This window comes from Symphodus melops, assembly GCF_947650265.1.
Source record: "Symphodus melops genome assembly, chromosome: 13".
Taxonomy (NCBI): Eukaryota; Metazoa; Chordata; class Actinopteri; order Labriformes; family Labridae; genus Symphodus; species Symphodus melops.
The window spans coordinates 16,610,240-16,626,286 of NC_136703.1; the positions used below are offsets into that span (position 1 = coordinate 16,610,240).

Here is a 16,047-nt window from a genome sequence, read left to right on the forward strand (position 1 = left end):
TGGCACAAACTGAAACAAACCAACGGGAGCAGGACTCACACTCGTGACTTTGCGGTATATCTGAGCAGCATTCTGACACTCTGAGTAGGGATACTCGGAGGTTGCCATCTCTAGCATACACATGCCAAAGGCGTAGACATCCACGGCCTCATCATAGTGTTCTTCATACATCTCTGGCGCCATAAACTCTGGGGTTCCTTTAAGAGAGAAGAAGAGTGTCAAATGGATTAATCAGCAACTTCTTATCCTGCCGAGAAACATTTCTAAGTCTCCTACCTATGACACTCTTGGCGAAGGAAGCAGCCTTAAGAGTTGCCAGTCCTAAATCCCCTATCTTGACCGAGCCTGTAGGTCCAGTGATGAAGATGTTATCACATTTGAGATCTCTATGAATGATGGGAGGGGTCCGGGTATGAAGAAAGTGAAGGCCTTTCAGTATCTGTCTGCACCAGCTCCTCAGCACTTTGGGTTTCATCACCTTGAACCGCTTTAGATATCTGTGAGAAGGAGAGAGAGACGTTTACTTTAGCGTCAGTAAGAAGTAGAAAGGGTGACATTTCTCTTAAAAAGTTCAACGCATAAACATTTGGTCTTTGAGTCTGATATTATTTCTCAGGAAATGTCTTCACCTGCAATACCTGCCTTCACCAGCACTCACGTTTTTAGTGTTCCTGATGTCATGAGTTCTGTTACTAATACGATGCACTTCTTTCCTTTCACGGGAGACTCCCAGAAGTCGTAGAATCGTACAATATTGGGATGTTGAAGACCTTTCAGCATCTCTGCTTCCTCCTTAAAGCGCTGACGTTCCACTTTTGACAGCTTGCGATCCTAATGAAAAAAAAGACAGATGCAGCGAGAAAAATATAATTAGAGTCAAGTCTTGATGATGACATGTTTGTTTTATCATTTTTGCACAACCAGATGGATAAGGTGGTCAGCTTGGAGGCACTTCACTGGATATTGAAATCGTGCATCCAGAATGTTGGAGAAACACTGGTGAGAGAGGGGCTAGTGACATTCTTTGAGCTGTATACTCGTCTCTAATTGGACCATATGTTTAGTAAAGCTAATGGCTGTCAGCATTTGTGTGGGAAGAATTCAGATAAGTGTCTTTCTAATGCGCTAACAAGACAAGTGTTTGATATTTGAAATATATTTTAAGCGTTGTATCAGTCCTGTGTGACGACTTGTTCGGTTTTGAAAGAAGACTGCGACGACACTAGGGGAAGAACGAGCCCATACGTTAACATGGTCACACCCACTACATACTGCGGCTAAAGGTTACATGTCATTGATCCCCTCCATCTATCTCCATCTCCTTCACTTGCTTGCTCACTCACTCTCCCATCCACTACCGTTTCCTCCACCCCTCCCGCCCCCTCCCCCACATCTGCAATCTGTCTCCCTCTCTGCACCCCCTAACCAGCCACTCCCACCTCGATATCCAAACATCCCCTGCACACACAAACACACGTTTGCAAAGGCTTCCTCTCCAACCTTCAAACAATGCCTATCCTCAATCTGGTAGCATCTAACTGAACGTATCATGGAGTGTTTCTTTTCAAGTCATTTGCCTTCTTTCCGTCCACTATGGCATTGCCTTATGTAACAAACACATGTACTTCAGAACTGAGCATGGGCTGGAGGCATGAGCCCACCCCTTAAAGAGACGGATGACACAGCTGATGGAATGCAATAAACATATCCTAGCGGGACCTAATCCATTAAATTATTCAACCACAGTGTGGACTACAGGAGCGATGAAACAACAGAGAATATAACTTCATAAAGTTAACAATGAAGCACGGTGAAATGTGATGCAGTGTGTTAAGGGGTGGACAGTTAGGGTGATAAAGCAGTGTGTGTGTGTGTGTGTGTGTGTGTGTGTGTGTGTGTGTGTGTGTGTGTGTGTGTGTGTGTGTGTGTGTGTGTGTGTGTGTGTGTGTGAGAGAGAGGGGGGGGACTTTCACTGCACACTTCTAACGTCCATGAATAATTCAGTTCTGCAGAGAACCCTTTCTACTGAGGCGAACTGCATCAGCAACGGAAGGCTGGGCTCAGGCTGCTCAAGTTTGGCTGGGTTATCCCCGAGTGCTCCTTGCTCCACATGAGCAGCACGCTGTCCAAAGTTTACCTAAAGCTCAGGCCACAAAAGGAAGAGACAGCAGGGATACACAGGGAGGAGCTCAAAGCAACGTTAACCCCCCGAGCACTGCAGATCTCCTTTTGTTTCTGCTGTGACTTCCTCCTCTCGTCACCTCACTGCACGTTTTTTTTTTTTTAAATAACCCCTCAACAGTGTTCCTTTATTATAACCCCGACACGTTCACATGCAGACCTCCATTGGTTCTTCTACTTCTGTTTTTCCTCCCTCCTCTCCTCTCATTGGTGCTTGTGCATAATTCAGAAGTCACATGTAAGCTCAGAAGTGTTTGTGCACCGCATGGTGAGATCCACAGACGGATGCATGCACGCTGAGCCACCAGAAGAATATGACAGGGCAAACGCATATGCATACACACAGACACACACTGGGCTCCCTGTACACATCAATATTAAAAACAAAAAAAACATTTTGATGCCTTTATGGTATAATTAGGGTAGGGATGGGAGTCTTACTCTTTATAACCTCACATTTGAATTTGGAGCAATGCTGCAAATACATTTTTAACTGTATGTTAGCATGTATGTTTTCAGGCGCTTATCAAGCCTGAACTTTACACCAGGATTAAGAAAGAGCTCAGCCGTCTGCAGCTCAGTGTGGAGCCACCCAGGAGAGGTTAATCAGACAAAGAAAGCCATTTACACAGCACAGTTAAATAAACTGTAAGATTAATAAGAAACAATGTCTACAGATGTGCTCCACGCAACACTCCCTACAACAGTCCCTACTGCTGATATCAAACAAGGGGCCCCTGGATGCGAGCGGGAACAGGTTACAGATTGTGATACTGGTCCTGGGAACTTTTCAGGCTAATACACCATGTAATTCCAAAGGTATGTGTTCAAATCAAATTCCTGGCCTTGTATCACATGCCCTCTCTGATGTACTGTCCGTTTCAGAAGAATGTGGCTGTTTAAAGGAGAGTTTAACTTCTTTACTGCAGAGTGTACAGCTCTGTTGGGCTGTACGTGTCCAGTTAAAGAAGCTTATTGGGTTTTCATAAGAAGGCTACTTGTCAGATATTCCTAAACACATTCCAGGTCTCTAGTTTATGGGTAGAACATGGCACCAACACTGGCACATAGTATGAAATATCAATCACTTATGCTACAGAATGTACGGCATGCACAGCTAGATGGTATCACACTCGCTTCCTTGCAACAACCGAGATAAGGCTACTCTGAAGCAGCACAATCAATCTGGACACTGGTGAAAATAGTGCATTTTGAGTTAGTGGTAAGTGCCAAATCCTGGATAAATCCACGACAGAAATCATGGAGGCAAATCTGTGTAATGCAGTCAACATCTCTAACCAAGCCCATTTATTCGCTGATCAAACTCAAGCAGGGAGCAGAGAAAACACACACGACATCAAATCTGTCAGACAATAAGTGTCAGTCATAGACAATGGTGGTGAAACATCCAACTCTCGAACAAGCACGAGTACTTCTTGAGCAGAGAGCGCTGCGAGCCTGCTGATGGATTCATCATTTAAGTGTCATTTCTGCCATGAACAAAACAAATGACAAAAACCTTCTTTAAAGTGATTGTCCCTAAAAACCGTCCCGCAACAGACAGACATATTTTCCAGAGGGTGGCACTATTTTTGCTTGATTAAAAAAAAAAAAAAAAAAAAGTTGACTGCCACAGGGGGGCTACAGCAGCCTTCAATTGATTATCCACTAACGGAACCTGATCGTCCCACGTAGAGGAGGAGGAGCTGTCAGTCTAAAGAGTGTTGACGCAGGTCTCCTCTGAGGAACATCAATCTGAGAGACACCTGACAGAGCCACAAGAATGACTGATGGAGGCTGACCATGTTCTCAGGTATGGAATTTTTCTGACTTTATAAAAACAATCACTCAGAAACAAAACACCCACGGGTAATAAATTATTAACATTGACACCCATTTGTACACACACACACACACACACACACACACACACACACACACACACACACACACACACACACACACACACACACACACACACACACACACACACACACACACACACACACACACACACACACACACACACACACACACACACACACACACACACACACACACACACACACACACACACACACACACACACACAAAGGTTAGTCATGACATTTACCAAGACAGATTCTTCAGAGCCATAACTGAAGCCAGACACCCAAATAAAGGGTGTGAATTCTCGAGCAGATCCAAAAGCCACAATACAACGTCACAAATCCACCATGTTATTCGTTTATTCCTGTAATACCTGTAATGGTTAACTACAGCCACATGATGGTTTTTTTTTAAACATAAAATGTCTTTTTTCTTCTAAATTGATTAGAGCTGGGCAATATGCAGTAAATAGATTGTTGTTGCTGTATGGTGATTTTTTGGTGACATTTTTTTTTATTTTTTTTATTGAATTAATAAAAACAGATCTCAGTTCTAATCAAATCCACGTGGACGAAATGTTAAAGATCGCACAGGCAGAGTGAAAACTAAATTAATTAAAATACTCCATTAATTATATTAAGCTAATGTTAATTTCCTGTATAATCTTGTAAATTAGCCTAAACGCCGACCCCAAACTCTTCTTGAACCGTTTAGACGAGAAGCACAAATAAAGGTCTCTTTTCAAAGCTAATACTCTGACAAAAATCCTAAAATCTATCTGTCTCCACTGGCACCTGGAAAAAATGTCTACGTGAGAGTGAGACTGGATCATTACTTTTCAGTCCCGGTAAAATTCCTTCTATGATGAGATGAGGAGTAGCAAAGGTCCGAGACAAAGACAACACACCTCTGATCTACAGGCAACAGGTTTGTGCATTAGAATTCATAAAGCTCAACCAGAAGCTAAAAACATTCATCTGATCTGATCCTGAGTTAACAAAGAGCAGATTAGCATCATTTGGATTTAGTACTGCAGCAATAGTGTGACAGGGATTACAATTCAAAGAACGTGTCAACAACTTCAACTATTAACGGAAGACAGCTGAACACAGGGTTCTTACTGCGTGTGACAACGTTTGGCTAATGAGATTATTTATATTAAGAAAAAAAAGAAAAACATTTCTCCTCAGGAAGAACTTCAAACAAACGAAGAATCAGACCAGGATGAAATCCTCATGACATTCAACAGAAACCTGTAAAGATGTTCTCTCACTCACTACTATACTGCTTGTAGTTTGTCACTCAAAGCTTCATCAAATGATTCTTTGACTCCATGCAAGACACTTTTGTTTAACTGGCAGAACTCCTGCCCTTAAACTGTGTTTTATCCACAGCTTACGCAGAGATTTTAAAAAGGGAATCATCATAAATGAATATCTGTTGCTAGGGTTGAAGGTATGCTTAGTTATTTGGCCACATTGCCACCCTCTGCACCCATCCTTAGTAACAGTAAGATGAGTATTACTGGTCATCAGCTGCCATGACAAATGCTGCTGCAGGGGAGCCATGAGCCAGCTGACTGCCCACAGCTGAAATTTCTGTCTCTTCAGTCATGCCTGCAGGATGTCTGTGCCCACATCTTTGCATGTCATTTCTGTTGGGACTATTTCAGGGTTAGCCCGCCTAACGTGCAGGCACTCTACAGCGAGTGGTTCAAAGGATAACAGCTGACATCTGATCCGTTCAGATAGCTCCTCGCGGTTCAGATCGGCCCTTTGGTTCACTCTTCAGGGTTCCGACCCCAATCCACAGATCAATTCGAAAATGATCATGGTGTTAAATAAATGTGCTGCCGCTTGATCTCTCTGCAGAGTCACATTTAGGTAGAGCGGTATGCACCGACAAGATCCACTAAACATATAGGGAAAAAAAATATTTACACAGATCATGAAGTGTTGATATTTTTGTGCGTGGTTACTTTGAATCAAACCGTGCTTCAACTTTTCTCCATTTGTTCTCCCCTGTCTGTTTGTCATGCATCAGATGGTGGTTGAGGAATCACAATAACGTTATCTCACAGCCTTAAACTTAGCGCCATGACAGAGCACTATGTACCGTCCAAAAAACTGAAGATAGAGTCCCTACACAAATGTCTTTGTTTGTACTTGTTCTCAACACACACAAACACTGCAGCTGCAGACTAAAGTATGCACACACAACAACCGCTATATGAAAGATATGTGACTCTTCAAATTTGTGAAAGTTCACACTGTGGTAATTGCCTCTCATATTTTATTATTTGTTATTTAATTACTTGTTATTTTAGTCTGTTTTTTTTTTTCTTCGGACCAATATACCAAGACTAATTCCTCATAAACGTAAATGTACTTGGCAAACCACCCCCCCCCCCCCCCGATTCTGACAAGAAAAAGATACCAGCAAACTAGTTATTCACAGATACAGTCAAGTTCTGTTTTGGTAAAGTTGAACTACTTATTTAAGTACTATGAGAGAAATGATGCAGACTTTATAATAAACTTTTGTATGAAGTTTTAAAAGCACCTTCGAGATAAAAAAAAAAGGGAGCTCAAGAGTGTCCAAGTTGGATACATGTGATGCAGACGTTCAATGATGTTCATGATTAATGATGAATAATCCTGATCATTATTTTTGGCTGAATCCATCAGTCCTACCTGTATGCATGTTTGTGTCTGTTTATATGCGTTTTAGTGTAAATAAAAGATGCGTATCTGGGGAGCGCCGGTGGCACAGTGGCACTGGCGCGCTCCCATGTATTGAGGCTTCAGTCCTCGTGCGGGCGACCCGGGGTCGCTTGTGACCCGCGGCACCTTTACCGCATGTCTCTCCCCACTTTCTGACTCTATCCACCGTCTGTTCCATTAAAGGCTAAAAAGCCCAAAAATAAACCTTAAAAAAAAAAAAAAAAAAAAAGATGCATATCTGGTTTACTGAAGTTTTGCTTCCTATATTGCATACTGTGACATCTTTGATCTTGCAAGACTTCTGAGTTTGACCTTTTAGGGTGTCAGTGGGCCTAAGAATCTTCCGAAGCAATTTACAGTTTTCCACCTGAGAAATGAAGTCATGTAGTGTAACATCAAGGTAACTGTCCAAAGTCTGCCTGTCTATAAGCTTTGCAAAAAGTGGAGAAAAAAAAATGCAACAAGTATCTCACCTGTTGAGCGAAACCAGTGCTCCGTTACGATGCTAACCTTAGTAGACAAAATATTAAAACACTTTCTCCAACCACAACTCCTCGAAGTGACCACATTTTCACCCTGAAATATGGGAAAGGTTTATGACCTGATCTGTGTTTTTAGGATTGACCACTTTTGTGACATCTTCATTCAACTTTAGTTACTGACAGATATAAAGAGAGGAGAGCGTCACAAATCCACTTAAGGACGTTCAAAAAGGTCAATCATAGCAGGTGTCTGAACATCACGTCATGACGATCACAGAAAACTTAAGAAAAAAAGAGGTCGTGAAGAGATTTCATGAGTTCATTGGTTATAGTTAAACTGGCTTCAATTCTTTTCTCTTGGAAGAATGAAGGACTGGCTCATCGAGTGAAAGGTGAGAAGAGCTAAGACTTCTGTGTCGGTAACATGTCTTTTTTTCCTCCTAACTACCCATCAAAGTGAGAAGCTGAAATTGAAATGACACTCTGGCTATGTATTTTTGTCAGATCCATAAAGTAAAACATGACTTTGTATCTTATGATCAATTTGTATCAGATTGAATTGAATCGTTCAAAATCGGTCTATACGTGAATGAATCCTTCCCGAATTTGATCAGAGCTGTAACTGAATCGAATGATCTCGTAACACGAGCACATCCCGCCAGCCTTTGAGAACCAGTATGAAGCAGGACTTCGGTAAATCACATGAGCACTTGTGACTGAAACGACTTGGAAGTGGACCACGATGAAAAGGCACTTGTGTGTTTTAACACGGGTGTGTACGTGGAAGCGTGTCTGCCCGATTGTGACAGAGCGTTAGCAAATGTGGATTAGGGAATACAAACCTCCGATAAACCGCTTTGCCGTCGCTGACTGCATGCGTAGGGTGACAAACAAAACTGTTCTTAACTCAAACACAATGAAAAAGAAAATTCGGATTACACACTTGCCTCTTTAAAAGACTAATGCTGTTATGAGGTGGCCATGACAAACGCAGACGTACATCGTCTTAATTTAGAGCCTGACTGACAGATTGTCGAGGCCACAGCTGATCAGGAGTAAATGGCTATATTTATAACTCATATACACAAATGTACGCACGCTTACAAATCTTTGACAAATGTACCGGTATATGATTACGCACATAATGGATGCATCTGGGATTGGATAATTAGGCCTGCAACTTCTAAAAATAATGACTCATGTGTTCATCCCTTCATTGACTGTTTCCTTTTTTTAAAAGCACAATTGTGTCTGTACTTTCTTCCCTTCTCGTGCACAGGTTCTCCATCTGGCACCTCGGCGCTGTGTGACACACCAGAAAAACTCTCCGCTAATATTATTTGACCCAGGTCACTCTTGCAAAACTCTAGCAGTTTGCAGTTAAATATTGGGACTGGAGTCTTTGGAACAACAGTGAGAGCTTCTGAAACCTCCACCACCTAATTCATTGACAGTCTTCACATACGCTTTTCTTCGACAATACAAAACCCAAATATAATCAATTAGGATTAACACAAACCATGGGAGAGATAAGAAGAAGCATGTTTTGCATTTCTGCAATGAAAATCGACTCATTGTTTATGGGCCTATGTTTTTATGACAACAGCAATATCTGCTGATACAACAGGACAGCAGATGAACTCCTCAGAACAGTCAGTGAAAAGATGAACTGCTTGCTTATGCTATAGTAAAGAAAAGAAAGGAAACCATAACACAGAGAGAGAAAATAGAGGGCCTTCTTCAAACAGCAGCTTAAATCGAGGAGGTTTGTGATTGTTTGGGCCTAAATCTATTGGCTGAACTGTAACAAGACGAGATGTTTAAACTGATTTAGATTCAGCTCACCATTGGATAGAGAAGCCTCTCCATGAATCTTACAGGCTGCCACTTGAAGGCTGAATACCTGGTTCTCTGTGACTCCTCGTCTTCAAATGTGGAGGGCAGATTTGCAAAACAGTTGGGTGAAGTCGTCGTCCCCCCCCCCCCCGATTTGCCATCGAAGGTAGTGGCAGAGGTGTAAACTTAGATTTGCATCAAAAACATCAGCATGTGCTGGAGAACCTGAAGAGCGATGAGTGGCTGTGACATCTTCAACACACTCTTTGCTCGCTGTCAGAATCAAACACAAGCTCATACAGCACAGCTTTAAATAGCTGTGGTGCTACAACATCCAGTTTAGTTATTTTACTCCAGTTTTCCTAAACTTGCGATAAATAGATAAACCCTGATGAAGCCAGCATGGACTTATACAGGCCCAAAAGGGGGCGTGGGGGGTGGGCGGTCATGCATGCGTCTCTTTTCTCGGATGGTAAGGGTTAGAGCCAAAACAACACAGAAGCGTAGCATGGTTGGTTGAGATGTCCTAAGCTGAACTGGGCAGCCTGGACAAACCCCCCCCCCCTTCGCTTTACCACTCTATCAGCCACTGCAGTGTGGGGGCACAGAGCCAGAGAGACAGCCTTGATTCAGCAAAATGCCCTGACCCAGACTAAACACAACACAAGCTAAACAAGGCTTTGCTCTCGTGGAGAATTTAAAGCAGCCGTCTTTCTCAAAGTCGAAAAAGACCCTCGACCCAAAACCTATCACAGTGTAAACGATCACATTGTCACATTTGGATTTTTGCATGACCGAAGAACTGCCCACAGCAACTACGTGGTGGATGAAGAGTCAAAGATGCAACCCCTGCTCATGTTAAGGTGATGCTAATCCGTGTTATAAAGCCGACATCTGCCATACATGAACGGCTTGATGCATGTGTATTGTGTATGAATTCAACCTCAACCCGTAGTGCAACTTCACCGAAAATGAGAAGAGCACAAAGTTACATCAGCAACTCACAAACTCATTCAGTATTCAACAACGCCGCGTGTCGTGAAAACTAGCAACTCCTTGCTTTTAAAATGAGCCCCACATTTTGCAGTAACCTAAATGATAAAAATAATAGATAAATACAGTGTATATATGCAGGTCACGATCTTAGTCTGCTCTCTTTCATCATTGTAAGCAACGCAAGTTCATTTTCACCACAAACCTATCATTATTAATTAACAGTCCAAGTAAGGGTTGTCCAGTTTCTCTTACATACACTCAGGCTACTGTTGTTCTTCCACTCATCATTACATAAATAGCTTAGTGATGCAGAGGTCAACTGGAGTGTGTATTTATTCAAAGTAACCCTTGTCTTCATACCACAGGGCCTAAGCAGGAGGCTTAAAGAGGAAGCAGAGGCACTCCAGATTTTGCATTCAAATGAACCATGTTAAATTCCAAAAGAGATTAGGATTCCTAATGAGCTGTTGTGACACTTCCTTTTTTTTTTTTTTGAAATCGGGACGGATAAGGTCAGTCAAAGGCACTTTGAATTCACTCTTTATCAACTTATGCTCAGACGACAGGAGTGCATGATGAAGATTTCAGCCAGCGTCATCATTATCAGTGAGAGGTTTCTGCTACTGTGTTAAAAAAAAAAAAAAAAAAAAGAAGTCAGATCACTGGACTGCACTCGAGTAGTAAACAGACATGTACATCTGGAAAGAGTCTGCAGATTGATACTTCATTCAAATACATGTTTATCTAATTTGCCACTGTGATCAGATTTGATAATTTGTTCGGTGAGCATTATTATGTTTTTGATAAAAGTAGGCTCACTCACTGAATCATAAAATCAACCACAGTGCTCTGTCATCCTAAACACTACCACAAGTGTGGCCTCTAAAGTCGCAAAACAAAGAAGCAACATGAAATTCTGCGCATGGTTACGACTGGGACTACTCTAATGAAGTGTAGTTCTGTTTGCTTTCTCCACTGAATAGCTCACAAACCGTTAAGTGTTTTGACTTGGTGAGAAAGATCTTACAAAAACATGCCATCTCAGTAAGCAAAGATCTCCCAGGTTCCTTTTCAACATCAAGACTTGCTCCAGCGGTACAATTCTGAGCTCTCCGCTTTTTCTATTATTTCAGACTATGTGCGGCCCAAGCAGGGTCTCCAATTCTGTCCTTTTCTCCCCTGAAATGTGTGACAAATTAGGATATCTATAATGCACTCTGACTTTTTGCCTCGCACTTTTGGATCAATGTTAAATACCTCGATGCTGTAAAAAGGGAGAAATCTGGTACTCAACATAAAATGGAATATACGTACATTCTTTCAGACTATGATTTTCAGAAATGCTTCCAAGAAATAACAGTTATCAATGTAAGATTTAGTTTTCTGCCAAGGTGGCAGGTGAGCTGAAAATGTAACCCGCCACAGCAGCACATGTCTTCGTTTTATTTAAGCGTTATTCGAGCAGGGGGAAAAAAATGGTTTCCAAAAGTGTCCAGGCCAAGACGAGCAGCGGCACAATAATCAAAGTGTATGACAAACAACAAAGCTGCCATACAATCAGAACATATGTGTTATGTTACATTCTCATCTTGGATTTAAAAAGGGGCGTGCTAATTTCACTTCCTGCACCCTGGAGAGGAGGGCAGATGAGGAAACGAAGAACAAATTGCCTACTTGTACTTAAATGCTAAACTAAGTTCTGAACAACACAAATGCATCTCTTCCCCCACATATCAATAACTCCGGGAAAGTTTTTATGATCATTCCGTTTGATACTGTTTCTTACGTATCTTAACAGTGCAAGTTTTTTGGTTATATTTATATCTCATGTATTTTTTAAAGATGTCTGTAAATAGTCCTTTTCCAACACGCCTGTTTGTACTGCTCTAATCCCCAGGTCAAATAGCTGTGGCTCCAACATGCTTGTCCTCCTTTCCTCAGGCTCTTCTATTGGCTGAGTGACACAGGGGCTCAGGCATGCCTGAAGATGAGGCCACTGACAGCATTGTTAGCTGCAGCCACTTGGTCTGATTGCTTCTGCTTTTCTGGACCTGCAAACAGGCCGTAACAAATGACCCACTTAAGCATCTCCAACTTTGTTTGCTTTAAGCAGTCAAGATACCGTTTTAGTACTGAACATGTTATTCCAATGACACAGTCACACTATTCTTGGAAAAACATCATGACCCTAAAAACACGTCTATTCTACAGCGGCAGCAAAGTCATGTATGAAACCAAGTGATTCATGCTATCAAACAAGAAGCTGAAATCTGCAACAAACACTCAGAGGCAGCTTCACATCACTGCCACGGTATCATTGCCAGCACTTCATCATAAACTGAGAACCAGATTAATCTACAGAACAACAAGCTATCGGCCAAATACCACAGAGAAGTCTGTAAAAAAGGGCAGAAGTTCACTCTACGAGAGTTCACACAGCATTCAATACTGCTATAAAAATCCAATCACACAGCCAGAAACATGAACTGTCCAAAGTTTTTTTTTTTTATGAATTCAAGTGATAGAACAGCGAACAGAAACACAAGAAAGGTTTCTTCCCGACAATAAAAACTCACAACCAGGCATCTTTCTCTCAGATTAACATCCCTGCCTGAGCCAGGACCATCTGTGTAGTGCCAGCCGCCTGGCATGGAAACAGAGATGTGGGGGAGATGGGGATGGGAGGACACAGGGAGAGATAGAGACAGAGGAAGACAAGCAGAAAGAAGAAACATAGGGCCAGATTAAAATATCTGGGTAAAAAAAAAAAAAAAAAAAATAGCCATGTGACTACTGGAAGGAGGGGAACAGTGGAAAATCACAGTCATATCTCTACAAAGAGCTCAGCTGTCCAACTGAGCGTAGGAAAGGCAAGGATCGTGTTTGTACATGTGACATCACGGTAAACACGCGTCACAGAGACATGAAATCTTCACTTCAATGTTAAAAGAGTTTGTGACGATATCTCCTCTCGCACCATGTTATTGAACGTGACCAGAACAATCTGTGTACTTGTGGGTAGTGTGTGGGTTATTTGATTAGACCGCCGATCTTTAGAGTATCTCCCTCCACGCCGCTGAATAAGATTAAGATCATCATGCAGATGAATCCCACTGGACCTACAAACACTACATTTCTCTTTAGGCGCGTCAATACGACGTCTCGTTTGCTGCACTAACACAAGAAGTCTACTCCAACTATACTCTGCTGAGGACGTATTCAGTGTGCTGAAGCTTCTCCACATCCAAATCTGTTTACATTTAGATTTAACAAAATACTAAGGCGGCTGGATTACGTCAGAAATCATGATCGCAATTATTTTTTTTAATTTTTAGATTTATTTTTGGCCTTTATGCCTTTATTATAGAGGGAGGAAAGTGGACAGAGTCGGAAATCAGGGAGAGAGAGTGGGGAGAGACATGCGGGATACGGGCCACAGGCCGGACGCGAACCCGGGCCATCCGCGCAAGGACTGAGCCTCAATACATCACGCGCACTGCTGCTGCGCCACCGGCGACCCCAATGATCGCAATTATTTGTGATTCATATTGAGATCAGGGTTATCAAATATGATGACTCATCGATTTTACAACATGCCTTTAATCAAACTTAAACACTCTTCATATGAACAGTCTGAAAAGTGAGCAACACCCTTGTTAGAAAATCGAGAACCAAATTATCAATTGTTCAATGCTTTTTGCTGACACATTATATTTAGGGGGATTTCCAGTATGCTTTTTATAATATCTTACGATAACAGTAGTGGAAACTTTCACTAGGGGAAGTTGCCAGTTTCATAGATTTACTTTTAGTTTGTAACAAAATTTGTCAAATCAGCATGTTTAGTGTAGACCAGTTGCACACCGCATATTATCTACTTGTCAATCACTCAGTAGCAGACTTTTCTATACGATTGTATTAACTAACGGTTTGTGATCACGCCTACTAACACTAATGTAAATTCATTTATTCTGAATAAAGAGCTAAAGCAAAGGGGAAGAAAAGCGGAAGAGGGTTGGCGAGAGGTTGAGATCTCTGAGGCTGCTTTTCCCCTTCTGCAGAAGTGTACAAAGTATATCTTTGTCCGTGTCGGTTATTTCATTATTTGGTGAATTGTATGTCTGAAGGTTAAGGTTAGATCCTTGAACCTGACAACCCTCGAATAATAAATATTTTATAATTTACATCAATCACTACATTTTAAAGGTTGTTGTGCTCTTGTTGCCAACGAAACCTATGGACAAATCAAGCCCAACACGGTGTGCGGCACCGTCAACGTTTCCTCTTAAGGGATTTTGTTTTCGTGATCGTGGAAAGACGTGATTGTAATTGAAGTTCAAAACCTGAAGCGCTCTAAATGCACTAAATGACGCGTGGTAAAAAGCAATTCTATCATCTCTGAGTTCTGGACAGCAGAGGACAAAGATGTTCTTGGTCTTCTTTCTAGGTTTCTTTATTTGTTATTTTTTTGTGAGCTGTGATTGGATTTTCGGAGAGAAAAGGCTTGGGGTTTTTTTTACTTCCATTTTTGTTTAATTCAGCGATTATAATTTAGTTTATTTGTTCTATTAGAGAGCAGTAGAAAAAATATGTTATAATACCAAGTATTGTTTTGTCTGACTTTAGAACAGCTTCAGAGAACTGTTTATGCATTATTTACTAATACAGAATGTTTTAATCAGCTAAGTATTTTTTGTTAATTGAAGACAAACTATTAAAGCATTGTCAAACAATTGATGACATTTAAATGTAAAAAAAATATCTACAGATTAGAGGACAATGGTTTTTTTTCACTGTTCTGTGACTTCTGTATCAAAACTCATCTGAGAATGAAGGCAGGATTAATGGAGATGAGATCACAATCGGTTCTGATTAAGTGAACAAAGCACCACATTCCACCTTATTGACTTGGGCATACAGAGTCTCACTAAACGGTTCAGATCTGCTCAGCGAGCTAACTCAGAGAGCGCTCAGATAAAAGGCATCGATTCTGTTAGCATTTGGTCTATCCAAACCATTCCTTTACAGACGACTGGCTGTTTAAAATGTAAAGTATGCCAGAGTGACAACATGGGAGCATGATAGTGAGGAAAGGACCATTTGAACTGTGATTTACATCCATTATTGACCGTCTGTCCACTAGAGGGAGTTTTAATGTTTCACTAGGGGAGAATAAAACAGTAAATTGTTTCCTGTTCCACAGCAGCTTAGTGTGGTGAGATTGCTCACTGCTACTATCAGCCAGCATGACATCAGCACGTGAATGAAGTCATCATGTTTCTTAGCTTCAATACTGTTACTCACTCCCAGCCAATGGCATGCTACCTTCAAAGTTCTTTCTAGGACTGAGATGCATCACTACTTTTGTGATGCAACAGTCACACACAGAGAATGGTTTGTTTTATACTTCCTCCGTTATTTTCTGTGAATTATTATTATTGATCGTATCAAGTAAGTGATGCTGCCTTTTTTTTAGTGACCATAGCGTTCAAGTATTCACTGAGGTCACAGGACCGCCACAGGCTTCACAGCAAGCTACAGCACCCATCAGCTGCTTCCTGTCTGCCGACCTCCTGTTGCAGAGACGGCGGGAGGTAGGAAGCAGGGTTGCTAGCGCTAAATGCAGACGTACTGCTGGGACAGAGCACACACAAACATCTCGTGCACTGTCTGACCTAATGACTGTGCTCAGTGTCATTACATCATCAGCTGGGAAATTACTACAGTAAAAATGAAGGCTGGTGGAAGTGAACCACTGGGAATGAATCCTTAGCAATTCAAATGTAAATGGTGAAACACTAAGACAACACAGCTAAAGGTTCTCTTTCTTTGAGGGGCCAGTCATGCTTACTGTAGTCCCCTTTAATCCTCCTGGGAGAGAGAGGGGGGAAAGAGAGAGAGAGAGAGAGATTATCCTTGCTGCAGTCTCCAAAGGATGAAAATAATGAGTTAATACCTTG

At 41.6% G+C, this 16,047-nt stretch overlaps 1 protein-coding gene across 8 annotated transcripts in view; it reads right to left on the minus strand.

The window, feature by feature from the left end:
- Positions 1-16,047, minus strand: part of LOC306833705 (serine/threonine-protein kinase WNK2) — a 41,175-nt gene that overhangs the window by 23,660 nt on the left and 1,468 nt on the right. For all 8 annotated transcript variants that reach the window (XM_079359175.1, XM_079359177.1, XM_079359174.1 and 5 more), the window contains exons 2-4: positions 659-831; positions 277-497; positions 40-197 (exon numbers count right to left, since the gene is read on the minus strand). In XM_079359175.1, coding sequence (XP_079215301.1) covers positions 40-197; positions 277-497; positions 659-831 — 552 coding nt within the window. The remainder of the gene's footprint in view (positions 1-39; positions 198-276; positions 498-658; positions 832-16,047) is intronic.